Source organism: Hoplias malabaricus, chromosome 8 (assembly GCF_029633855.1).
Source record: "Hoplias malabaricus isolate fHopMal1 chromosome 8, fHopMal1.hap1, whole genome shotgun sequence".
NCBI classification, from domain to species: Eukaryota; Metazoa; Chordata; class Actinopteri; order Characiformes; family Erythrinidae; genus Hoplias; species Hoplias malabaricus.
The window spans coordinates 14,828,756-14,856,339 of NC_089807.1; the positions used below are offsets into that span (position 1 = coordinate 14,828,756).

The window sequence follows — 27,584 nt, forward strand, 5'->3', positions numbered from 1 at the left end:
TTTAATGATAATTTATTGATACTGTCCAAACAGAGAGCCAAAAAAAAAAAAAATCCTGAAACTAGTTTGCTGGCTTACAATTGATCAGTTATGTTCATTCACATTAGAACACAGTATTTGAATTTGACCCATCTTATAGTGCAAAGACTGCCCACCAGTGAGTGGCCACCACTTTAAAGTCTGACCGACAAACTGACCAAAACTGTTTTGACACATTGATGGCTTTGGAGTTCACCTACTAAACTTTGTGTTATGCTACAGATCCTATCAATCTGACCACAAACGTTAAAAAACATTGAACAAATCTGAGGAGACAGTTCATCCCTGAGAGCACGATGTATGGGATAAAGGAGGGATAGTTTAGACTCTCAGCTGATAAAGAGTTTTAGGACAGTGTACAGTTAGCACCACAGTAATATAATTTACAAATCTTCAATACATAAAAACAGAGTATCATGTGACAAGGTTTTTTTTATGATAAATATCAAATGTAGGATTAAAATTTAGGATACATAATAAAAAGCATGTTTAAATTCACATGCAGAAAACCTAGTCCTCAGTAACCCAGACAAATAATAAGTTATCTGACATTATTAAAACACCTTGTAAAACTAAATAACTACCATAGACGGTAGTTTATATTGTATGTATGTTATAACTGTATGACTTAGCCATTTAATTCATATTGATTTTGTATCTAATAAAAGGGCTGGAACATATTAAATTAGGCACAGTGTTCACAGATATTGATTGAAAAAAGCTGGTAATACAGAAATATATATGTGCTGCAAAACCTTGAATATCTGGTGAAGGCATCACATGAACTTAAGATGTTATTTTATAGCCAACAAGTCCATTTTAAAATGCTGCTGAGATGAACATTTACAGATAATCTGAACGTTTTCCATAAACAGAGGGTCTTATTAAAGTCCAACAAAGGAAAAAGGCACCAAAAAAGGATTCATAGTAGGAACAAATTGCAGATCAACTCGTAAAATACACATTAATTGTTGGTACAGTCATGGTGTGCAGTGAATAAAATACCTAAATCTAAATGTCACAGAGCTATAAGGCAGGAATACAGTACTCGTCAGTATAGGTAATTACCCCCTTTAAAAAGTAAGAATAAAGCTATTGCTAACCACATTTTAGATAAATAGTTTTGCCCTTCCACCAAACATGTTGTTTTCTTTTAAAGTATATCGTGTGGTCTTTGTCACAGGCTAGAATCTGAGCTTTGCTGTTGTAAGCCTGGGCCTAAGCAAATGGAGACACATTTTGCTGTCCCCCATCCAGGCCTCTTCTCTTTTATACAGAGCTCCTGGCAGCATGGTTGTATGCAAATCCCATAATTAAAGATTTTATACTGTTTTTGACAGTGCTGTAACCAGTGCTTTTACAACTAGGTCTATTTTCCACCAGCTGATAAACAAGCCTGAGGTCCCTGCTGGGTTGAGGTACCCCAAATGTTTTAGAATTCAAACAACAACTAAGTATTACATATTAAAAAAGCTGCTAATTTAAAGATGACTATTTGAAATATTTTTTTCTCTATAAAAAATTAAATTAGTTTAGTAAAGTATTAAATAAATTACTCTGTAGAATGCACTGTACAATGTATACTGCAATGTATAACCACATCAGGAATTGAAAAGCAGAATGAATCTAACCAGAATGAAAGAAGAACTATAAGGTGATAAATACTGAATACAGAAAAACAAAAGAGAAAAGACACAAAAGACCCTTAAACTCATCATCGGCAGTGACTGGGTAATTTCTACCAGAATACTGATGGTAAATAAAGTGCATTACTCGAAGAAAAAAACTGAAATTATTATTATAAATGTCACTGAGTTGGAAAGTCTATATAAATGTATTGGTATATAATATACAGCTAGAATTGGTAAGTAAAACTGTCCACACTTAATATCAATATCTTGTCTCTTGATTATGGAATTGGAATTTGCTTAAAGAACAAACTCAAGCAGAGGTACAAGTACTTGCACTAATTATGTTTCAACCAGCAGCTTGTAAACTATAGCAAAGATTCCCAGTACATTTAAATACATCTTTTGAAATGTCTACTCTGAACTACTGTTCTAGTGTTATTAATTCTTTTAATGAGACATTAAGGATCTACCTTTATTGCAACTATATTTCATGCCAATTTGTCAACTCCTCCTGTCCACTCATTAGTAGATCTTGGCCAGGTTTCACTGCTGTATTTTAATATGCCCTTGCTGACTTGCACTCACGATTTAATGCAGATATCCTGTCACCAATCTCACATTACTTTATAAATGTATTGGGTGATCTTATGAAAGCATTACTACAAACTTAGAACTTGCCTGGAATAGCTGGAATTTTGAGTTTAGACAAGTATGTTGATAAGTGGCAGGAGCAATAAATATTTAACGCACATGATTTACAATGTTCATACTTAACTTTAGGTCATCCAATATATAAATGACAGATTGACTTTGTATTGTTCCTAGCTTTGTTAGCAAGTTTATTTTTCCCTTGCTAAATGTTCCAGTTTAGCTTATGATAACTTTTTTTTCTTAAACACTAATCTAAATTAAACTAAAGATGAAAATCACCACATGAATCACTTCAACTGGATACACCCTACGTGCTGAAAAGTGTGTTCCTAAAAGTACATTCCCCACTGTAACTTCCTCCTGAAAATGCCTGGTGGAGTGATGTACACGTTGCAGATTTGAGTCGTAAGGGTAAATTAACGAGGGCATGTCCAAAACAGTAATGAAAGTGGACTGTGACTCTTGTGAAATCCCTCCTCCATAGACTGTTGTAGCCCATTTACTCTGTTTGTGGTCTGTATAGAGGAGAGTTTCTTCGAAGTCCATGTTGTTGTAGGCCATGTTTCCAACGAGCTAGCCCAGCACAAGCTGTCCTCACTCCTCACTCATCTCAGATGAAGTTGTTGGTGATCTGCTGTTGGTGCTCAAACAAATCCTCAACCTCGGCACTGTAGGCATCACCTGTAAAAAATAAAATAGGACAAAAAATTTGAATGATGAGAAACACACAATAAATATATTTGTTATTTATTTTGTGCTTGTTTCGACAGTGTGGATCTAACCTGTATGACAGCCATACATGAAGACTCTGTGACCATCGTATCTGCACCTACAGCGCATTACATTATTCAAAAAGTCTGATTCAGCCATGTCCAGTGTCGGATTTACTTCCACCTGTAAGAGAACAGAGGAAGCCAAAAACATAAGCCAAGTAATCTAATATCTATAAAAAATATCTGCACATCACTTAAAAATGTTCTATCACTATTGGACAACACAGACAATGACAAATTATGCTGTAAAATCATACCACTCTTGATTTATTAAATTTCCTATGAGTATAAATTTCCAAGTAATTTAGTGAATTTTATTTACAGATAAACACAGATCAAAAATACTGCACTGTTCACTGGAAAACCCCAGAGCCCAGATCTCAACATCAGTGCCAAATTATGAAAAGCCAAATATCTTTGAATCAAAAATATTTCATTTGAACTCTCAGTTATAATAGTATGTAAATACTTTCCTTATCAGGACGTATAAAAGAAACCTACGCCCACTTTAAATACAGGTTGCATCCAGTTCCAAAGAAAAGGAAAAAATAAATGTATAGTGATGTTAAAGTGAGTTTCTAGTTTTGTCAAATTACTGCCTATGGCTTTCAGTCTGGACTGTGGAACTGTGGTATTTTCTGGCAATGGAATGTGTTTCAGAGCAAAAAACGAGCTTGTAAAGCAAAGTAAATTCCTTGGGGTCCAATTAGCCATGTCTAATAGAGTGTTTTCTACTCTTCCTAGAAACCTGAACGCGTTTATTTTTGGTATATCGCTATATAATTAAAGCAAACCGCCAAAGGAAAAGGCTACCACAAAGTTCCTAGAAATTGATTTTTGAATTATTAGAATCAAACTAAGATCCATTGAAGCCTCAGTGCGTTGCCACAGCAGATGAGATGGCAGTGCCTTTGTTTGGATTGATTTGTATGGGTCCGTGTTTAGAAGCTAGTGATCAAATGGGTTCCCTGATCTTTAAGCAATACCAGAACACCGTGCTTCACCACAAATAGCTCCAGCATGATGCCGGTTTGTAATTAGCATTTGAAAAACATGCCTAAAATATATGTGCTCGATCATGAAGACGTTTAGAGTAAATTAATCTTTAAAATGGCCAAGGCACATAGGTACACTGTAATTAAAACATAGCTCCCCATGAACGCTTTGAGATTTCACAGTGCATGGAGTGAGGCCTGCCATGGGTAAAACCATAGAACTGAAGAGTAGAAGGTAGAACTGAAGCTTGGGAGTGCAGACTTTGATGGGGATGCCCACAATGATTTGAATGATTAACATGTAACTAAGTTAATGACAGAGAGAAAGTGTTTAAAATTCCTGCCTTGACTGCACCATGAGGGGAGGTCTACTTTTTACAGCCTGTACCATGATCACTGATTTTTTTTCTTGTGTTGTGAAACACTTCTCAAACAGTAATGCAGAAATAAACATGTATTATAAGACAATATTAGAATATGAAGTACGGTGTAAATATTACATCATTTGACCTGGAATATATAATCTCCTGGCCTGACATCTGTGATATCAACCCACTGGCAGTCGATATCATGACGATATGTGTCCCAGCAGCCGACAGAAATTCCCTGATCTCCGTAGTTGTAACATGAAAAGCGTTTAGAAAGTCCTGTAAAATGAAGCAAGATGAAATAATGATTAACTTTATGTCTATGCCAGTCTTTCTCTTTTTTCCAAAGCAAATTCTAAACTGTTCTTCACCGTCAGGGCAGTATGTGTCCTCAAGGCAGAAGCTGGCTTTGTGTCCCTCTGCCACTCTGGTTCCATTCAGTGTAAGAAGGTCATAGTGTGTGAACACTTCAATGCTGTGGTAATGCCTGTGGATGCATAATTAAACTGTGATCACTAAACAAAGCCTACTTCCACAAGGAATGTTTTCTGCTAGTTTAATTTAAACTCTGGGCTGGATTCCTGGAAAAAGGGTGAAGCCAAGTCCTGGGCTAAAGATATGTGTATCTTAACAGATTCATAGCAGTTACACATGGAGTCATATTAGTTGCTGAACAATATGTCTTAAGATTAATAACTGACTACTAGTCATGGTCTTTAAGAGGCTAATGTTTCGAAACACCTTAGCTTGCAGTTTAATGAAACTGGGTTGTGAATGAGGAGAGAACAGTGAGTTACTATGGCCCACTACTGAATGACCTCACTGCATCAGCATGAAGGTGTTGGCTGCTACGGTAACAGCCCTTACAGAAAGCTGTTGATGCCCCAGCAGGGTCATGTTTGCGACGATGTTTATTTAGGTCTGAATGACCTGCTTTGAAATGCAAACCCTGGTGTTGTTTATTTAAGAGATTAATGAAGAAAATACAGCACAGGGCTATCCAGAGCCTCAACATTCTCCACAACAGCTTGCCTTGTTCATACAGAATGAGCTGCAATTATTTTCAGAAAACACGTGGAGGGTGTAGATTTGGCCAAACAATTAACTCATTGAAATGACAATGTAACTAAGCTTACATAACCTACTCTAGAAGTGGCTTGGAATTTTTTTATATTTTAGCATTGGCCAGGCAAAGAAAAAGCTTACTGACACAGTACCTCTGAAACCACCATGGCATTTAGTGGATAGTTCCACTGAAAGTTGACATGGTTCAATGAGCAAATCAGCCTCTCAACAGTGAGCTCTTGTTAACACATAAGGTGAAATAACCCTCTTTGAACATTTCAGTTGTTATCAAAATACTGTTCATGACACGGAGGGGCCTAACACAACATCATGTCACATGCTCCTACTTAACGTCAGAAACGATCCTCCATCTCATTACCATAAAGACCCATGAGCTCATAATGAAAGCAAAAGTGTAAGTCATTTTGTAAGTGGTATTTTGTCCTTGTTGCTATGACTCACCTATGGCACTGGTGCCAGGTCCAAGACTCACGTGTGGCTCTCGGCCGGAAATCTGCTCTCCCAAGGTTCATGATGCGGGAGGAGAACCGCAGAAGACGCCGATGACCATACGGCCAGTCCATATGCCTGGCTGAGGAAGACAGACAGTTCTCCTCATGGGCACAGGTCAGCAGGTGAAGTGGACGATCTTCCAGATATGCTGTTTCCTGCACCAGCTGTGCATCTACCACCAGGTCAGGGGCAGCTAGAAATGGAAGAGAGTATGATAGTATTGTTATGTTCATATTAGTTCATTGCATTGAAAATTGCATGAAGTAAAATTTATTATTTTTAAACATTTCAAAAAATTTAAAAGTGATTAACTGTAAACGTTTGAGGTATCAGTATTTGAAAGTTAATCTTTATCTTAATTAATATTTTATATCTTAGATAATTATCTTAATTCAGCAATGTTGGTAAATAAATATTGCCACACCACTATGCTTTCTTTAAATACGATGCTATGATATAAAAGATATTGCTTAATCAGCACTCACTCTCAGAGCAAGTGACTCCAGCTGCTTTGGGTCCTCCTCCGCGGGGGCAGTGGACATGGTTGTTGCGACGGCACTGCTGGACAGACAGTTCGGTGCCCACGCAATGTGTTCCACTTAGTAGAATTTCCTGAGCATTAGGGTCTCCCTGCCAGTAATATGTGTCCTGTACACAGAAACCATTCAAGTTCAATGTCTATAATTTCACCAAGTTTAATATTGAGTGGCTCTGCTTTTATTAACACATATTATTTCATATAAGTATTTTAAAAGTTACAAGGGAACTCTCATGTGAGGTATGTTTGGGCCTACATATGGACTCTTGCAGCCCCAAAACATTGTCTTTAGCAAGGAGCTATCTGGAGCATCTGCACATCCCCCTGAGTTCATCATGTGCCTAAACACCACTGCCCCAAACCCTAGAAAAATGACATCAGTAACGCTCTCATGGCTGAATGTGATCAAATCTTCACAGGAATGCTTCAAAATTCTTGTAGTAAGCCTTACTAGAAACACACAAGCATCAGCAAAGTAGGGAATCTGTCCCTATAGTATACATCAGGGTTCTTGGATATTTTGTTAGAAGTGTCTAGTGGTAGGTCAATTTAAAAAACATACAAAGATCAGCCTTCACATTAAAGCCACCTCCTAGGTTCTAGAATTATAGTCCATTTTAATTAGATTCAATAATCTATAAATGCATTATGTCATTTAAATTTACAGACTGTATTCTATCTGTTGTTTTTCATACCATTTTATTTCCCTTTCACCCTGTTCTTCAATGGTCAAAACTAGCACAGTGCCACAGAAGAACAGGTATTACTTAGGACAGTGAATCATTCTCAGCACTGTAGAGAAACTGATGTGTGTTGGCATGTTAATGTGCATTGCACTGCAAGAAGTGGATCAGACACAGCAGTTGCTGCAGTTTTTAAACATTGAACGCTCCCACTGTTCTTTCTAGTAGACACTTGCATTGTTGATCCACCTTGCAGACGTAAAGTCAGAGACATTAGCTCATTTGTTGCTGCACAGTTTGTGTAGGTCGTCCTCTAGTCCTTCACGAGTGGTCATAGGACGCTGCCTACAGGAATATGTTTGGCTGAATATTTTTGATTGGTGGACAATTCTTAGTGTAGCAGTGCCATTAAGGTGTTAAAAAAACTCCAGCATCAATGCTGTGTCTGATCCACTCATAGCTGTGTAACACCATATGCACCTATATGGCAATTGGAGCTGATAGTCAATGAGATGAGAAATAAAAAGGTCATTTTCTTGCTTCAGTTGATCAGTGTGATTTTCCTTTGTCTTGTTTTAATAAAACTAGCAGACTTTCAAACTGAAGACATAAGAAAGAACTGGACTTCAGATGTTTGACTTTTTATCATGGCTGGAAATGCTAAGAGTACATCAGACAGAATCTTGTGCTGCAGTATACATTTTCAAAACCTTCACCAAATATATATTATATATCTTTAAATACACTATTTACCAGCAGCCTATGGGCTCCGGTCCCACCCATTCACCATCACAGAACAACTACTGTATAACTCTTACAGGCTTAAAAACAGCCTTCCTCCAAAACATGCTTGGTGTGCGTGCACACACAACATACACAACTTTGGTTGAGGCAGTGTTAGAAAATAGAACAAGTGACACATTCAGTGAGTACAGGAAAGTGGTGTGTTCTTAAACAGTGCCCAGTGCTAAGTGTAGTCTTACCTGATGGGCTCGCGCAGCAAAGCCGAAACCTAGCTGTCTGCAGACCACCATGGCCTCATTAATGCCCCAACTCTCGCTGCACACCGATCCCCAGCGCTTCCTGCCCCCGACCTCAATCAAAACTTCCACACGGCCTTCTCCTGCTTCCCTGCCTCCTGCTAATCGCACCTGTACATACAAAGATGCAAACAGAGATGAGTTAATAATGCAATACTTATGGAGCACTGTGAAATAACACGTTATTCTGGACAAAGCAGCTCAAATGTGGCTTTACCCTTGTGAGCTACAGAAAGTCAAAGCATTGTTAAAGTATTAATCTGTTAATACTGAATAAAATGTCTCATGTATTCTGGAATTTAGTAAACAGCTGTATAAAAACATGGGTAAATATCACATAAAAAATAAATATCACATTCCTACTCTTGTAAAAACCTTTTACAGATGAGTACCCACTGTGTTTACTGCATGTCTTTAACTACTTATAGGTATATAACTGGAATTATGTTTTTTCTGACTGATAGATTTAAGAATGGCAGGAAAATGTACTAACTGTGGTCTCCACTCCTGTTCTCGGAATATTACATTTGACACAGGCATCTTGTGTGTGTTTGAAGGTCCATGGCTGAACATCTTGGAAGAAGCAGTCCAAGATTGAGCGCTCACTTCCAGTACACTGAACTGAGTTCATATGGATTGGGCCAGTTCCTGTAAAATATAAGACCATAGACTTCATTCACATTTTTTTAAATCAAGGAGTAGTAATTCCATTAACAAAAGCTTTCTAGACAACAAATCAAAATTCTATGGAAAAAAAGGAATAAATGTTTTTTTTTCCCCATATATTTAAGGGAAAAGTGAAATCTGAAATTCAACACTGCAGTATAACTTGTCTACACCAGGCGAGGGCAGAAACCCAGGGTGGTAAATTCCTCTGCTCTTACATGCATTCATACAACATCAAAGTGAAAGCAGTATAGTCCAAAAGTGAAAAAGGCAAAGATTCTTGTTTGCATAACACGTGCTTGTCCCAGTCTGTCTGCCAGCTCTGCAGAGATAAGGACTATAACATTCTAAGTGCAGTCACAGAACGTTTCTTACTTTGTTTACTCTCAGCAAGCAAAAACATGGCTAGACTCCTTTTCAGAAAACTGGGGCCTGTTGGCATCACAGGAGTTCTATGCTGGGAATGGGCTAAAACCACACTCAGAATGAGTATGAACAACACAAATACCAGGGACACGTTTGGCAAATCTTCTGGTGCAGCTGAAGCAATTCTGAGGAAATGCTGTTTGAAGTTTGGAGGAGTGGCTGTGGACAAAAAGTGGTGTGTTAAATGGCAGTGTGGTATGTTTTGTTAAATTTGACAAGTCATCAAAAGGCCATTTTCAACACAGGCACTGAAATCTTCACCAACTGTTTAGTTACTGGGACAAACATGATAACCACACTATCTAAAGGAAGACTTGCCCAGAGCTCAGTTTTGCCAGAGTTCTGGGAAACCATTGACCATTGAAAGAATCACATGAGATCAGTTTTTGTCTTGAGGCTTCATGTGGATGTATACCTCATAGAGAAAATTACATATAGGGGCAAAAATACACCATTGGTTGGAACAGGAAATAGACGCTTATGCATTCTCCCTGTAATTTTGGCAACAGATGATGTGATCAAGAAAAGCAGCAGATATGTCATTTAACCTCAGTTTCCACTCCTCACATCTGAGCATCACCTTTCAAATGATAAAGAAAAGTCATGGAGTTATAGTGTTTAAAAGGGCAAGTGAAATTTAACTAAAAACATAGATTAAGTGGCACTGCAATGGCCAAAGGAAAGGGAGAGGTTTCAGTGACATACTACACTTTCACAAGAGTGTGGTTAAAAATAAATGTCTCTCTCTAAAATTAGCCAACATGTAAATTCACATTGAAAGTGTTTTCCTTGATGTCTAGAAATGCCAGTTTAGGAGCAAATAAAATTACTATTTTATAAAATACCTATTTGTATGAGCCAAGAAAAAATGTCCACGAGGTGGTACCTTTAGCTGTCATTGTGGTGGTACTTTTCACTGGAACACATTTAATACCATTAATGAAGGAACATAATTGTACTTTATTGTATTATAATTGTAGATATTAAAACAGTGTTGATTACATACGCCCCATTTAATCTCCACGATTTTTATTATGTTCTTTTATTTTGCACAGTTCTGTATTGAAAGCTCACCTCTCCTTCTGGAGAAGAGAATGTACCCTTATGGAACACAACTAGACTTTAAAACCACTGCTATACATTTAAAGGTGCATTTACACTTTCTGTACCTTTAGTGACCAATAATGTACCTCCACCTTTCCAGTGTGAAAATAAAGACAAGTTTAAGCAACATAAGAAAGGATAAAGATCCCCTTGCCAGGGTCTAGTTGCAAGTGTAGTACCCTTCATTTCTGTTTGGAATGAGAATACGTAAGCCTTGTGAGTCTTTTTAAAAGCAAATGAGGTCAGAGTGGGCATTCTCTATAGGATTTCAGTGATGTAAATCTACTCTCCAATCACAACAACTCATCCAAAAACACAATCACAGATATCTCACTTTCATCCTGCTGGGAGTTCTGGGGACACTTATCTACAGACAGTGCTGCTATTCGGAGCAATCACTCAAAGATAAACAGACATATCATGCTATGTGCAAACCACATAGACATTAGGTTGGATTAACAGTATGCTTCACACAAAGTCTATTGAAAGTGTGACAGGAATTTAGCAGATTTCATACATGAACACATCAAAGTACATGCCTGTACACATGCTCTGACATTTTACATCTTTGCTCCATAAAGCAGGGACATGAACCTAGACTCTCTGTTAATTACACGCCATTTACTAAATCCCACTTTCCCCTCTGTAGACCACAGCCTGGTCCATGGGTCTGAGTTTGTCGGATTATATCTGTCTCAAAGTGTATAGTCAAGTTCTATCATCTGAATGCTAATTTATGCTCTGTTTTCACTCAGTATATGTTTTTGTGGCCTCAACTGCACTTAGAAAATTATACATGGCAATAAAATGTCTAAAGAGTACTAAGGCAAAATGGATGAATGGAAATCGCTTTTGATGCCTAGTCTTTTAGCAAAGCTGCTGAGCTTAAAACTTCAGAAAGCGGAAACACAAACATAGCTGTACCAGCCAGGCCTACACTTAGCAACAGACAGTGAAGGCTTTTTTTCTAGGATAGAAACATGGCACATGTTTATATAGGAAATACATTTTAAGGGCAATGGAAGTCCACTGGAGTTCTGAAAGATGCAGTTTACTGGTCTGACCACAGAGATCCAGCAAGCTCTAACCTGATGTAGCGTTCATGACCTAACAAAACCACTTCTATTTTTTTCTTTCTAAAAATGATTATGGTACAGACTCTGGTACCTGTTTTTGATTAAAGCAGAAGATGACAAAGGCTATTCAAGCATTTTTCATCACCCATTATTTAAATACAGGACTAATTTTGCAATACACCAAGCCTTCAATTTCACTTCAATTTCTTAAAGTACACAGTGGTCCCTAGGAATGGGAAAGGGGTTATTATTCTCATGTCCAAATAAGTTTTGACATGAGAATATGAGTATACTATCAGAAATATCACTACATCCAAAAGACTGAGCAACTGTTTAATTAATGAACTCTGAACTTCTTTTTTGCAGTGCGCTTTTGTTGAATCGAAATGTCCAACATAATATTGTGAAACATGTCCAACATGTATTGTGAAAAATATAATGTTTTGATAGTGCCCACTCCTAACCGCACCCTTTACTATCCTCATATCTATCTGGACATTCCAAAATGTGTTTTTAGACTGTAAGAAGATACCAGAGAACCAGAGAGAGGAAACCCATGCAGATAGGGGAGCCTGGAACTGTGTGACAGTGATAATACACATTGCTCCACCATGCCACCCTTACTACTTTTTAAATTGATTTTAGAAATTTGAGATAAAAAAAAAAAAAACGAAACAAAACAAAACAAAAAAAACAGTGTCTCACCTTGTCCCATGTATGCTCCAGTAAGAGCTTCTTTTGCTGTACCAAAGCCCAGTTCTCTGCACACAACACTGGCAGATGTACGATCCCAAAGGTGGTCAACCACAGTTCCCCACTTTCCTTCACGCAGAACCTCCACCCTTCCCTCTCCCAGACGAGGTCCTGCCTTCAGACGCGCCATGGGCTAATAATGGGCAGGAAATACAAGTCATATCATAAGAAGGAATTTTATTTTTGGAATTATATTGATTATGGATTACTAGTCATTGTTAACAACTTATTTCCTAAATATCAGGTCAAGGATTATTTTTCAAGCTTTTAATTGCAAGAAAAAATCCTATCCTGTTTAGAGACAGTGTTTGTACCTTGGTAGGATGTGGGGCTTGAGGCCTGCCTGAGGACATGCGTGAGAACTGAGGTCCTGGTACACAGCGGGCCACTGCATGGCGGCCACTCTTGCAGGGTACAGAGCTGCGGGGGATGGACAGCTGGGCATGGCACTCTGTAAGACTGGACTCTATGCCCAGGCAATGCACTTTCTCCACCCAGAAACTCTTCTTTTTGGCCATGAAACTCAACCTAGTTTAAAAAAAAAAAGGATTAGGGGTTAAAAGATTAAAAAATGGGATTAAATGCCAAATTAGGACATCTGAAAGGTCTCTACGGGTCAGTAAAGTTCAATAAACACTACACATACATTTCATTTTAGTCTCTTGTATCAGAACTTTACCACACTGATACAATACTCAGAGGTTGTAGTACCTTGTAGATGGGTCCTTAACTTTTTCATCCCAAATTTTTCTGGAAGGAGAAAGAAAAAATTTAGATCATTAAAATAATCTTGACTTGAAATAGTACTTGAAATAGTCTTGACTTTTTTTTTTTATAATAATAATAAAAACATAGTAAACCCAGCAACATGATTTAATTTGACAAAGAGAAGAACATTTTTCTGAGATTACTCAGAGTACACAGATATATATATATGCCCAGTATAAATATCTGAGAAGCAAAACAAGTCCCGGAGAATATGTGGGTTTGTGGTAAATGAGCAGTTACTGTAGGAACTCATTGTTCTTCCCTCTAAACCAAGTCCATTCCAGTTACACTATTTCATACACAATATTTTTGGTATATTTGGAATGTCCTGCTTCACAAGTGTAAACATCACGAGTGTAAAATCTGAGTGATTATCTATGCCACTATAGACAATACTCATAATAAGTACTGCTTTAAACTCTCAGGTTAGTCTTCCCACAGTTATTTCGAGATATATATATATATATATATATATATATATATATATATATATATATATAAAAACTTTAAAACAACACTAAGTTTAGAAGTTGCAGAGGAATGATCTGAAGAAGGCATAAATATATATATATATATATATATATATATATATATATATATATATATATATATATATATATATATATATATATATATATATATATATCAAACAATTGAGCAATATTTGCCTTCACCTGAGCTAATAAGCAACAGCTTTAGTAGCTAAATAAGTTAAACACAGTGACTTTTGACTGCTCCAGGAGTCCAAGAATGCTTTCAAATATGTTGATTCGAAATACAGACATTTCCGGAAGCTAAAGTTCTTGCATGGTGGAATGGGCTAGGCGAAGCTGCCCACATAACAAACTGACCCCCACAGCTCTCTAGATGACCAGTATCATAGCAGTAATCAAAATCAGTGCACAAACACACACACATGCACATTCTTCAAAGTGCATTTACTACACCCAACATACCGACAAATAACATGGAGTAAGTCATCATCGTCATCATCATCTGCCACAAATAAACATCTCCAGCACTAACTTTTAAACGTTGTTCAAATACCCACAGTCAGCTGTGCTCTGTGATTAGCTTTGATGTCCACACTCAGATGATATTCTGTATTTTTCCATGTGTAGTCTAGGCTACTGTTGCCTTTTCTAGATGAGAAACTTAGCTGCACAAATAAGTAAATTAGAAGCTGGTCAATGCAGCAGCCTCAATGCTTAATGCTCACACGCAGAACTGTTGTAGTCACTACAAAGGCCAAAGGGTCCAACAGTACTACTGGGGTTTTGGTGGTTGATGACAAAAAAAAAGTTATTCTGAGTTAAGCACTTGCTCCTCAGGGCTTTGAGTTTAATTAGCGCTATAAAATATTTTAGATGTTTCCATAGTGAGGTGCTCTGTTCTAACAAGTCTTTTTCAAAATCTAGACACAGATATATCTCTGCTTATTCCAGCTCAGAATATCTTTAAATCAGCACTGAATTGAAGCTTTTCCTCTTTGCTGCAATCTAAAACCTCAACAAGCTTGTGGCTTCAGGACATGAAAACATGGATATGAGTAAAATATCTGGCCCCCAAGAATCTCTTCAGACAGCAGTGGTCTGTTTTTAATTTGTTCTGACAGTCTCTGGCACTAAAATACCCACCTGCTCATGTAATTAGTCTCAGAGTTCCACCCTCAGTTTACTACTAAACCAGGGAAGCTTAATGATAGGGAGGGCTGGTCTGTTATGACACAACAATCATGCTACTGTTTTAGGCATCATTCTGCACATACACTCTCTCTTCCGTACTGGAACATGCCAGTGTTTGTCCTCTATTACGCAGTATAAATGGTGAATTTTCATATATGGACATGTTTTATTTAAGGAGGTTTATATACTGAATGATTGATGGGATTAGGAACACCTAACTTGCATCTACACTCACTGCCCATTTTAGCAGCTCCAAAAACCATACAGCAGCACTTTGTAGTCCAACAATTACAGAATATAATCCACCTGTTTTTCGGCATACTTTCTTTTTTTTTTTCATCATGCTGCTCAATGCTCAGGACAGCCAATAAGCAGGGTGTGATTTGGGTGGTGGATCATTCTCAGCGCTGCAGAGACACTGACATAGCTGTGCTGTGTAAGTTTGTGTTGTGCTGGTACAAGTGGATCAGACACAGCAGTGCCTTTGGAGTTTTTAAAGCCCTCAGTGTCACTGCTGGTCACTGCAATAGTCCACCAACCAAAAATATGCAGCCAGTAGCGTCCTATGGGCAGCGTCCTGTGTCCACTGATGAAGGACTAGAAGACATCAAAAAAACTGTGCAGCAACAGATGAGCTACTATCTTTGACTCGTATCAGCAGAACACACACTAACACTCTACCACCAAGTCAGTGTCACTGCAGCACTGAGAATGATCCACCACCCAGATCTAACCTGCTCTGTGTTGGTGCTCACCATTGAAGAGCAGGTTGAAATGGGAATAAGAATGTATGCTGGGAATCATTTGAACTGACAAAAAGGACAATGAATATACAAGGTAGGTTTACTTAATCCAGTGATCATTCAGTGTAAAATGTACAGTTTTACAAATCTTGCAATGTATTAATGTGTTCTTCAGTAATTAGGCTCTAAATATATTTTACTGGTGGCACAGTAGTGGTGCAGTCACACAGCTCCAGGGTCCTGGGGTTGTGGGTTCGAACCCCGCTCCGGGTGACTGTCTGTGACAAGTTTGGTGTGTTCTTCCAATGTGATTCTTCCGGGTGCTCCGATTACCTCCCACAATTCAAAAACATTTACAGTAGTAGGTGGACTGGCTGCTCAAAAGTGTCCATAGCTGTGAGCGTTTGAGTGAAGGCATGAGGGTGTGTGTCACACTGTGAAGGACTAGTGCCCCCTCCAGGGTGTTTTCACTCACACCTACGGACACTATTGAGTCGTCAATCCACCTACCAACGTGTGTTTTTGGACTGTGGGAGGAAACCCACACGGACACAGAGAGAACACACCAAACTCCTCACAGACAGTCACCCGGAGCAGGACTTAAACTTAAAGACTTAAAGATTCCAGTTACACTATTTCATACACAATATTTTTGGTATATTTGGAATGTCCTGCTTCACAAGTGTAAACATCACGAGTGTAAAATCTGAGTGATTATCTATGCCACTATAGACAATACTCATAATAAGTACTGCTTTAAACTCTCAGGTTAGTCTTCCCACAGTTATTTCGAGATATATATATATATATATATATATATATATATATATATATATATAAACTTTAAAACAACACTAAGTTTAGAAGTTGCAGAGGAATGATCTGAAGAAGGCATATATTATATATATATATATATATATATATATATATATATATATATATATATATATATATATCAAACAATTGAGCAATATTTGCCTTCACCTGAGCTAATAAGCAACAGCTTTAGTAGCTAAATAAGTTAAACACAGTGACTTTTGACTGCTCCAGGAGTCCAAGAATGCTTTCAAATATGTTGATTCGAAATACAGACATTTCCGGAAGCTAAAGTTCTTGCATGGTGGAATGGGCTAGGCGAAGCTGCCCACAAAACAAACTGACGCCCACAGCTCTCTAGCTGACCAGTATCATAGCAGTAATCAAAATCAGTGCACAAACACACACACATGCACATTCTTCCATAAACCCACAACCTCCAGGTCCCTGGAGCTGTGTGACTGCGACACTACCTGCTGCGCCACCGTGCCGCCCTACATGTTATTATATTATTGTTTATTAAAGTTAAGCACAAAAATTATGTTATTAAGTTAAGTTTACATTTCGGAGATGTGAGCTTTTCTCATGAAAGTATCATCAACCCCCAAATGCAGGTTTCTCACGTCAAAAAGGTCTAGCTTCAGAAAGTCTTCTATAGTTCTGTAATTGTTGCCTCCACTCACTCAACATTACACAATTTGCTGATTGTAGTCTTCTGCTGCCGTAGGTGACACTTACTTTACCTGACTAACAACACTCAGGGGTATATTTAGCCTGAAACCTCCTGGGCTTAAAACCCAATTTTAATTTGATCTGAGATGGTATTAACTTTCGAAGGGAAGAATAAAAGATACATCTGCCAAGTAGAGTTTCTCTAATGTAAATTTAAGTGGCTATATACTAGCCAAAAATTAAGTAATGGTTCTAGAATAGACACCTGATCCAGATATCAATCAAAGTTTTTTGGATAGATGAACGACAAGTTGAAATTAAAATCAACAAACAGAATTACAGGCAGTTTGACGGAAACATCCACAGGGATCAATGACCTCTAGAGGAAAAATCCTTCACCAAGAGGTTTAAATAATACCTCAGTCTAAAAGAAGTTAAGCAACAGGATAATTAAACTGAATTGTGGTTTAAGTCTGCAAATCTCCTTGGTGACACAGAGCGGCTGCCGCTGACACAGCAGTCCATAGAGTGCAGCTATAATTGAGCGTCCTCTTTCCCCTCACATGAGAAGCTTAGAAATCCTCAGCTCTTTTAACATATAATTACAGCATCTTCAGTGGAGTATCCAGCAAAAGTAGTATGCAGGGTGTGGAGCTGCTTGAACTTTCTGAGACGCTGAGTGGGTGAATGTAAAATTCATATTGTTAGCCTTAGCCAAGTCTGGAGTGCAGCGTCCCAGCAGGCACGTACAACATGGTGAGGTCAGATGCTGGGTGTGTTTGCTGTTTAAGCTGGAGAGCCAAACTGTGATTGTCTAAATGTGACTGCAATCAACAAAAGCTCTAATTCTTAACAAAACACTGCCTTCCCACAGAATTTAGCAACATACGTCTAAGTTAAGGGAGCAAAAACTGCAGGTCCTAGGGAGTCAATTACTTGCAGAGATTAGCGTTTTCCCCTCTTTTAACACTACATTACCAGGCTTTTTTCATGGATCCATAAAGTTATCTATTTACCTGAAAATCCTATTTCCAGAAATGTGAGTACATTGTGCAAAATCTAACAAACATTAAACATTTATGTGCAAATAATTTAAAACCTATATTTAATTGGGACACAATCTCAAATGCTGAAACTGAGAACGTTTACTGTTTTTTGAAAGATATTTGCTCATTTTGAAATTGATGCCAGGACCCATTTCAAAACGTCTGGCACAGGGGCATGTTTACCACTGTACTGAATTATCTGTACTTGCTTGTCTGCCTTTGCATGCATATATGATAGCACATGTAATAATATGAAATTATAATATCTTCAACTCTTCTGGGAAAGATTTCCACAAAGTTTAGGAGTGTGTTTATTGGATTTTTATTTTTACTATTCTTCCAGAAGCACATTTGTGGGGTCATACACTGATTTTGGACAAGAGAAGGCCTGGCTCACAATTTACGCTCTAATCCCAAAGTGTTCTGTCAAGTTGAGGCCTACTGTATAGGCCAGTCAAGTTATTCTACACCAAACCCGCTCATCCGTGTCTCTACTTGCTTTGTGCACTGGTGAGAAGTCATGCTGGAAAAGTAAGGGGCCATCCCCAAACTGTTCCCACAAAGTTGGGAGCATTAAATTGTCAATAATCTCTTGGTATAATGAAGCATTAACTAAGGGGCCAAGTTCAGCTTCTGAAAAACAACCCCACACCATAATCCACCTCCCCCAATCTTTACCCCTGGCACAGTGCAGTCAGACAAGTACCGTTCTCCTGGCAACCACCAAACTCAGACTTATTCATCGGATTGCCAGATGGAGAAATGTGATTCATCACTCCACAGAACACATCTCCATTGCTCTAGAGTCCAGTGGCTTTACACTACTGCATCCTACGCTTTGCATTGCGCATGGTGATATAAGACTTGGATGCAGTAGCTTGGTCATGGAAACCCATTCCATGAAGCTCTTTACGCACTGTTCTTGAGCTAATCAGAAGTTTGGAGGTCTGAAGTGATTGACTCTGTGGAAAGTTGCTGACCAATGCACACTATGCATCTCAGCATCCGATGACAATGCATTGTCATTTTACATAGTCTGCCATTTTGTGGCTGAGTTGCTGTAGTTTCCAATCGATTCCATAATGCCACTTTTATAACATATAGAGATTTCTCCTGATTCTTTGAATTTTGTAAAGATAATATGTACAGTACATGAAAAATCCCTGGGGTCTTTGATACTTTGGGTTGGGAAACAGGATTCTTAAATTGTTTACCGGCTCAGTCATTCACAAGACGGTGAACCCCTCCCCATTTTAACTTCTTCAAGACTTTGCTTTACTTTCTCTGAGATGCTCTGTTTAAACCAAGTCTTGTCACTGACCTGTTGCCAATTAACCTAATTAATTGTATCTGTACCATATTTACAAAATTTTACCAGTCTTCTGTTGCCATATCCCAACCTTTTTATAAAGTGGTGCCATCAAATTTAAAATGGGCATATATTTAAAAAAAATCTAGTTAATAGTTAAATGTCTTTACATTGTGTTCCACAATTTTCTAAGTCTTAATACAAATTCCATCAAAACCACTACAAAACCAAGGCAAGACATTGGAAAGAACTTAACTCACTTACTTCAGTCCAAAATAAGGTTGCTGTAGTCTATATTTAGCCATGCATCAATGGACCACCCTACATACTGTGGAAACCACAGAAGCATACTTCATTTAATAATAAAGAACAGGCAATGGCTGACACATATGGAGAAATGAAATACTTGTGTTATACAAAAGTGTAGCTTCATGGATGTTCGGAAAGGCCTCACAAAAACAAAGCCTTCAAAATAGGCCAAACAAAAGCTCTAAGCAAAAGAAACACATCTTGACCTTTTGCCAATCAAATATCCAATCAGGCACAACCCAAGAAAATTATGCTTTTTTTTAATGGGGGCATGTTATGAAAAAAAAAACACTTTTGATTACATTAATGTGGGTATCTGAATCTCCTAAGAAACCTACAAATTTTGAAATTAAACAACCCAATCATTTTTTTTGTAATCTGCATAAGTCTGAGGACATGGGTTAAAATAAGTTGTTCTGATTTGTCCTGCTTTTCTCTTTGCCTGATTCACAGTGCTGGACCTGTCTGAGTCTCTCCAATCACAACACTGGACTGCATTTATGTGAGAGTGAAAACACAAAGTAAAAACCAAGCAAACACATAAGCCTAGGGAAATAAGAGTTCTGATTAAATATGATGAAAACAAGAACAGAGAGGAAAAGAGAACCAAGTGAAACTGCTAAAAACTAGCTTTTCTGCTACTTCTTGGGCACTGGCTGAAACCACTTGTTCTGAACAGTGCTGTTTAGACTGAATAAGGAAAGCAGTGTGTTATTTGATCCATGTGGTATTTTGACCAAAGCGTGTAACATTCATTTTATTAAGACCCCAGGGAACTGTGTTAACTTGTGGAAAAAAAGGGGTGTCTCATTTAAATGTTGACCAAAAGCCTAAGAGCCCAGAGCTCTTCTAAACGGCTCATTAAGTGCTAAATAACCAGAGCTATTAATTTTTGGTAAATGCATCAAATATTAAATATGATGCTATTTATCCCCAAAGTCACTTTGAGATGATCCCTCACTAACTTGAAACCGATCCAATTGTAATTTTTGAGAGAGTGAGAGAAGGGACCTCCTTAGCTCCACTGCTATCCTGTATTTATGTTCTAAAAAAGCATAATTCTAAAGCACTATAAATACATTTCCCATCCATGTGGCTTTGTGAAAAGGTTTTAGGGCCACAGCAATCCCACAGACTGGCACTCAAGCTTTCACATATGTATATGGTTGTATTAGCAATTTGAGAAGAACCCTAAAAAGAAGCTCACAAAGATGGGCTTAAAGATGTCCTCTAGGGCTCAAATACATTGAATTTGAATACTATTTGTCACTTTGCTAGAAATATATCATTTTAAAAACATACACACCATATATCCTTCTTCAATTGTCTTTAAATATCTGGCCCTTTGGAAATAACCAACTGACTGGATATAATTTATGTGTAACAAAATATTCTTTTGAACTGGATTCAAACTGTGTTGTCATTTGTCGTGCCACTACCCTGCTAAATCTTCATCAGAAAAATGCTTTTAAATAGTCTAGAATATAACTACGATTTGATATGACATCATCGATGTACTGTATTGTAAAAAACACGCATTGATTTCTCTGAAACGGTATCATCTTGACCCACAGCACCACCAAGCTGTCATCAAGCATCCCTTCCTGAAGCTCAGTAATACAAGCCATAGCACTTTCACTTTACCAACACACTGTGTGGCTAATACTCTGCTACTCAAATCTCTGAGGGTTAAATATGTACAAGGCACAGAATCAGCAGGATTATACTGCTCTCTGTGTTCAGGCCTATGGAACCGAAATGTTCCATGCTGCCCAAACCCCAAATGAACCCTGTATCAAATCTAGACATCCTTGTAGAATGCAAGATGGTTGGAGTCAAGACAAGGGTACTATGTAATCATTGTTTAAATATTTAGCAGACAACACTTCTAAGTATATGTTGTTTTGACACAATATATTTATATCAAAATATGTCCATCATATAACTATCTAAGATTTTCATATATCACTTTCACAAAACGTGTGCAGGCAGAGCCACCAAGAGGTAAACACAGTACAGAGGACCATTGTAAACTCAAGAAATAAAGTCATGAGAGATGCTCACAATAAACCATTAGAAGAACAAACGGGTGCTGTCAACACTAAAGACCTTTTGCTGTTTCAGACTGATGCCGCTTTGCAAGAACAATCAAGATGGGCATTAGAGCTTTTAACAGAAACCTAAAGGCTTAAGCCAGACATTTAATCTCCAGAATTGGGCGTGCAGATACTATCAGTAAGTTTGCAGAGATCTTTTAATCATGTCCTCAGAGCTCAGGCTTGTAAGAGCTGCCCAGGGGGAGGAGATAGTCCAAACAAAATATCTGCTCTGGCAAATAGAAAAGGTGACTCAGTGTCTACCCTCAGACCCTCTGTGTATGTGTATGTAGTAATATAATAAACAACTGATTTCAGAGAATGCCATTTTTAACGTCAATGGTTAAAAACTTAAAAAACATTAAATCTAGTTAAAACGTTTAGAGGACTTAAAATACTATTTTTAATCATAAATTCCTTTACGACATAAATATTATATGATGTTGCACATATACAAAACATTGTTGAGAATTTTAGTAAAGGGACTAGAACTTACTTGTAAGTGTTAATGTTGGGCTGTGCTGCATCAGGGAATCCCAGCATGCCACACACCACCCTGCTGCTGTTCAGACTCCAGCCTTTATCACACACCTGTCGCCATCTCCCAGCATGCTTCACTTCAACCACGCCTTCTGTTACCAGTGTGTGCTTCTTTGTAGCCATCAAAATTGGCCTCAGACGGACCTCTTCAATCCTTACCCTACTTGCAGACTGAGGAAATAAGAAGGACAAAATAAATATAAAAACAGGATGACCATTTTAGATGCTGTATACATTTTGTCTTAATGTTTTTGGGGTTTTTTTTTCAACAAAGAGGTTGGTTCCATTGCAAAATTGGTAAATTCAAATTGCATCAACCTCCATATTAAATAATTTAACAATGAGAACCGTGCTATCATTGAAAATGAAGATTGGTGCTTTAGAGCAATATTTGATAACAGTCTTTTAAAAAAAACTCTATGTCGTCATGAGAGCACTGTACTGTCATGAGAGATTGTACTGAGGATAATTCTTGCATCCGAGGTCACAGGATATGCTGGGACTTGTCTCTTTGACTGCTTACTGGATTTTGTAGCTGTTGTCTGGAAAAGTGTTGTCTTGAGAAGTCTTGTGGGTGTGCGTTGCCATGCCAAGAAGATGGAGACCTTGGGCTGGAGTAGATGTCTTGCCATCGGTTTGAGGTGGTAATGTTAGTTCTAATAGCGATGGTGTGCCCTCTCCTTGAGACTCCAAGATGAACTTGATCCAGCCTCCTCTCAGTACTACAGACAACCCCCAGGTCCTCAGAGTGCTTACAGTCATTGACCCCCCATCCGTTTGACTTGCATTCCTTCAGAGATTTTTCGGAACCATCACAGCGCACATTATCCATCCAAATAGGACCTGCAGCATGAGAGGAATGTGCACAGAAATTAAAAATTAACATTCACACCACCACAGCTGTCTAATCACAAAATGGCATAATGAGTGTAATAAACATGCCTGAAGACATGATGTCACCCAGTGCTATGGAGGAAAAACATGGCTCCATAAATATTTTAAAAGCAATATTTTACTTAAGGGATTTAAGGAGAGTCCTCACGAAGCCCTCTGAGTGCATGTACAGCTTTTGCTAGATGGGCTGACTGAAGCCTTTGTTTAGTTTTAATGGCAGTGCCCTCTTGCCAGCTAGTGCTACACTTGCTTTGGTTTACTGGGGATGTTTATTGCTGCCTTAAATTTAAATTATAGGGAAGGGCAGGTCAATGTAAAGACTTTACTTTTCTTTTCCAACACCTTTCCCATTATGTTTTTTTCAGTATGTTTAATGACTTCATGCATGAGGCTATGAATCCACACAAAGACAAAAACAATCATCCTTAATTGCTCTGTTACAAAATAGTAATGCTTCCAAGTAGCATACCTTCCTAAGGATTTCCACAGATTTTCATAGGCTATTTGAAGAGTTAAAGATGAATTACATGATTTTTAAAATTCATGCATAATTCAGTGATTAAAATGTAATTGTTCAGAGTGGTGGTGCTAGGAACCAGACGCCCAAAGCATCAATGCCTCTAAAATCAACTTTAGAGAATGGCAAGCTACTGTACATTGCCTGGTAGCTGGAAAAGTGTTTCATGATTGATTTGGAGTCAAACAACCGTTTATTATTAATAATATTACATAAAATCTAGGAGGAAATGTAAATTCTGATTCAGATTCAAAACTCTGTCTATCATAACATGATAGAAATTTGTCTTAGACACTGCACAATAACTCCAGTGTATTAGAAACATATATAATACCGCATTAGGGCGGCACGGTGGTGCAGAAGGTAGTGTCGCAGTCACACAGCTCCAGGGACCTGGAGGTTGTGGGTTTGAGTTCCGCTCCGGGTGACTGTGTGTGAGGAGTTGGTTTGTTCTCCCTGTGTCTGCGTGGGTTTCCTCCGGGTGCTCCGGTTTCCTCCCACAGTCCAAAAACACACACTGGAAGGTGATTTGGTGACTCAAAAGTGTCCACAGGTGTGAATGTGACTGTGTGAGTGTATATTGCCCTGTGAAGGGTTTGCGCCCCCTCCAGAGTGTGTTCCCACCTTGTGCCCAGTGATTCCAGGTAGGCTCTGGACCCACCATGACACTGAATTGGATAAGAGGTTTCACACAATGAATGAATGAACAATACTGCATTATTTACTGGTTAAGAAGATTAGTAACCATTGGAACAAATTTACCAATGGTGAATGGAACTTTATAGCAATGGCCTGATGGAAGTAACAGAAAGGAGCGGTTAAGTGGATGTGTAAGGTCTTGTATTTTGGTATTTGCTTTCCTCTTAACTTCCCATCTATACAGCTCTGATAATGGAGTTTGCCTTCCATCAATTAATTTGCTTGCCTGGTTAATAATTTGCTCCAAACTAATCCTGCTTTTTGCATTAAGAAATTTCTACCAGCATGCTATATTACAGGGCGGCACAGTGGTGCAGCAGGTAGTGTCACAGTCACACAGCTCCAGGGACCTGGAGGTTGTGGGTTCAAGTCCCGCTCCGAGTGACTGTGTGTGAGGTGTGTTCTCCCCGTGTCCGCGTGGGTTTCCTCCGGGTGATCCGGTTTCCTCCCACAGTCCAAAAACACACGTTGGTAGGTGGATTGGTGACTCAAAAGCGTCCATAGGTTTGAGTGAATGTGTGAGTGTGTGTCGCCCAGCGAAGGACTGGTGCCCTCTCCAGGGTGTGTTCCCGCCGCGACCGTGAACTGGATAAGCGGTTTCAGACAATGAATGAATGAACAAATGAATGAATGTTATGTTGCAGGTCAGCAATGACTCTACAAGGGATTAATGAATGAACAAATGAATGAATGTTATGTTGCAGGTCAGCAATGACTCTACAAGGGATTTATCAACAGATATTAATATACCCTTCTGAGCTTCTGAGCCTTCTCAACAGGGTTAATCATTGCTGGGCCTTCTTATAGACAGAATCAGACAATGTCTTATTTATCTTCATGTCTAGATACTTATAGACTTCAGCCTGCTCCTGTGTATTGTACACCCACAATGCTTAAGGCAGTACATAAATAAAACACACAAATTGTAGTTCTGAAACATAAATGAATATGCTAAGATTGTAGTTTCATTGCAGAAATTAGGACACATGGTTCCTATCACCACCACTGCAAGGAAAGGGGTAGAAGAGTCAATCATTTACTCTACAATTGCACACGAAACATATATGAATCACTTTGTTTACACCCAGAAGACCGAATGCCGAACTTTGTGAACTGGGTGGACCTCCCCTGTGAAGCTCGTGCACTCACCTTCTCCCTCTCCGTACTTCGCACTGTGCGCCCACGTGATCGCGCTCTGAAAGCCCAGTTCTCTGCACACGACGTTGGCCAGTTTGATGTCCACTTCATCGTCGCACACCGTTCCCCACACGTTGTTGTGGAGAACTTCGACGCGTCCTTCGTTTTCCTGGCGCCCGATTCCCGCCAGACGTACTTTGGCGGTTGGAGCGCGCGCCGATCTGCCGCCTGAGCGCGGGAGCGCGGGAACGCGCAGCAGGAGAAGAGAGGTCACACAGAGATAGAGGCCCAGCGCCATGACTCCTCCAAACAGAGCTCCTACACAGTGAAAATGTTACAGACTCATTCTCTATAATGTTCGACTGAAAACTACTGTATGGAACTGTGCCATGACTGAGACTGTGAGGATGAAACATTCCATGGATGCCCAGCTTTTTTTTTTCTTTTGTTAAACGGTAAGTCGGTATAAAATTCAAAATGTGAAAGTTCTATATTAGCTCCAAAACTAAGAAAACAATTAAAATCAAGAAATCAAGGCTCATTAAAGAACCTTTAATTTGAAGTATTCTCTAGTTCCCATTCCCAGTTTGTCCAATTCCTGTAAAGAATTATGAAGACGCAGACTGAATCTCAAATAACACCCCACACAGTGCACTACCCATGTTTTAGAATAATGGCTCCAGCATTCAAACAGTGCACATCATTACTAACAAGAGCCATCTGGGATTCAGCCATGTCTGCAGAATTTACAAAAAATCTGACATTTGGTTCCTCACATAATACACTATATAAATGAACCTGATAACCCTGCCTGTAGCATAGGGTACCTGTGATAGTTCCCTTTTTAATGTAATTCATGCCTGTATTTCAGGGTTATGCATGTAATTTACAGACAAAGCAGTGGCAGTTAATTTTAAAATTGCAGGGCATTCAAATTCTGTTACATTCGAGAAAGGCTGTCTGTCTTGAAAGTAATTCATACGACCAGGCAAAATAACAAACACGAGAAACATGAGGGGGAAATAGAAGGAAAAACCTCTCGAACACCAAAGGAGGTGAAACCACAAAACCAACATGCATTACACAAATTCCTGGTGGAGACATCATTAGTAACACAGACTGTCACACTCCTCACAAGTGACCCAAGAAAAAGAAAAACAGGCTGAAGAAGAAAAACCGTGTTTAATCCAGTCCAGAAAGGGAAAGGCAGGTGCTATAAGTGGCTCTGGTGAGTGCAGGTGCCAAACCATTGAACAAACTTGCTAAATATTAATAGACTTTGTGGAACTCAGCCAAAATACTATAAGGGAAAAAAACTTGTTCAAGAGGGGAAAAGGTTTCTAAAGGTTTCTCTTTAAAGAATCCTATAAAACTTCACCATAAAATTCCTCAGTGAAGCAGACTCTCAGAGGCGAAGACAGAGGTAAAAATTCACTCACCTGACAGTCAGGATTCACATCAGTCCCTGATTAGGGGAAAGTGAATGAAGGAAAGTGCCGCACTGAGATGAGGTCCTCACTCACTCTGGCCTTTTCCTCTCCTTCCTCCTCCCCTACATCCTCCATCACTCTTTATCCCTCCCACATCTGTCCCTCTCACCATCTCACATCTCTCTCACCAGCTTTCAACTTACAGAACTCATTATACATAGGTTGTAATGCAAACCAAGTAACGATTATATAAACTTTATGGGACTGATACAATAAAAAATATTTAAATTTGGCTTAGTAAAATAAGAGTAATATGTTTATATTAAAAATATATATATAATTATAAGTTTAAGAACAATGCTGTGAACAATTTGATTCCAAGACCTGGTACATAATCTGTTTTCACTTATTGGAAAGATGTCCTCTTCAGGGGAATAAAAAAACACTTGTTCCACCCTGCCATTTTGAAGTGGTGTGGAAATATTTGATCCTACAGATTCTTTTGAAAGTTGAAAGCAAGCCTCGCCAAAGAAAGACAGTTATTATAAAGAATAAATACTGAATTCAGAAAAATTGAACTAATATTAAAGTTTTGGGATTTC

General features: G+C 38.6%; 1 protein-coding gene across 1 annotated transcript; it reads right to left on the reverse strand.

The window, feature by feature from the left end:
• loxl4 (lysyl oxidase-like 4) lies at window positions 1–27,580 on the reverse strand. Its single transcript, XM_066679602.1, has 15 exons — window positions 26,992–27,580; window positions 25,565–25,870; window positions 22,829–23,148; window positions 22,262–22,476; window positions 13,033–13,071; window positions 12,636–12,849; window positions 12,274–12,454; window positions 8,790–8,944; window positions 8,240–8,407; window positions 6,521–6,683; window positions 5,985–6,228; window positions 4,829–4,944; window positions 4,600–4,736; window positions 3,104–3,215; window positions 1–3,002 (listed from the first exon to the last, which is right to left on the reverse strand). The coding sequence occupies exons 2-15, from the start codon at window positions 25,848–25,850 to the stop codon at window positions 2,932–2,934; spliced, it is 2,421 nt and encodes an 806-aa protein (XP_066535699.1). The 5' UTR covers window positions 25,851–25,870; window positions 26,992–27,580; the 3' UTR covers window positions 1–2,931.
• Window positions 27,581–27,584: the final 4 nt, after the last annotated feature.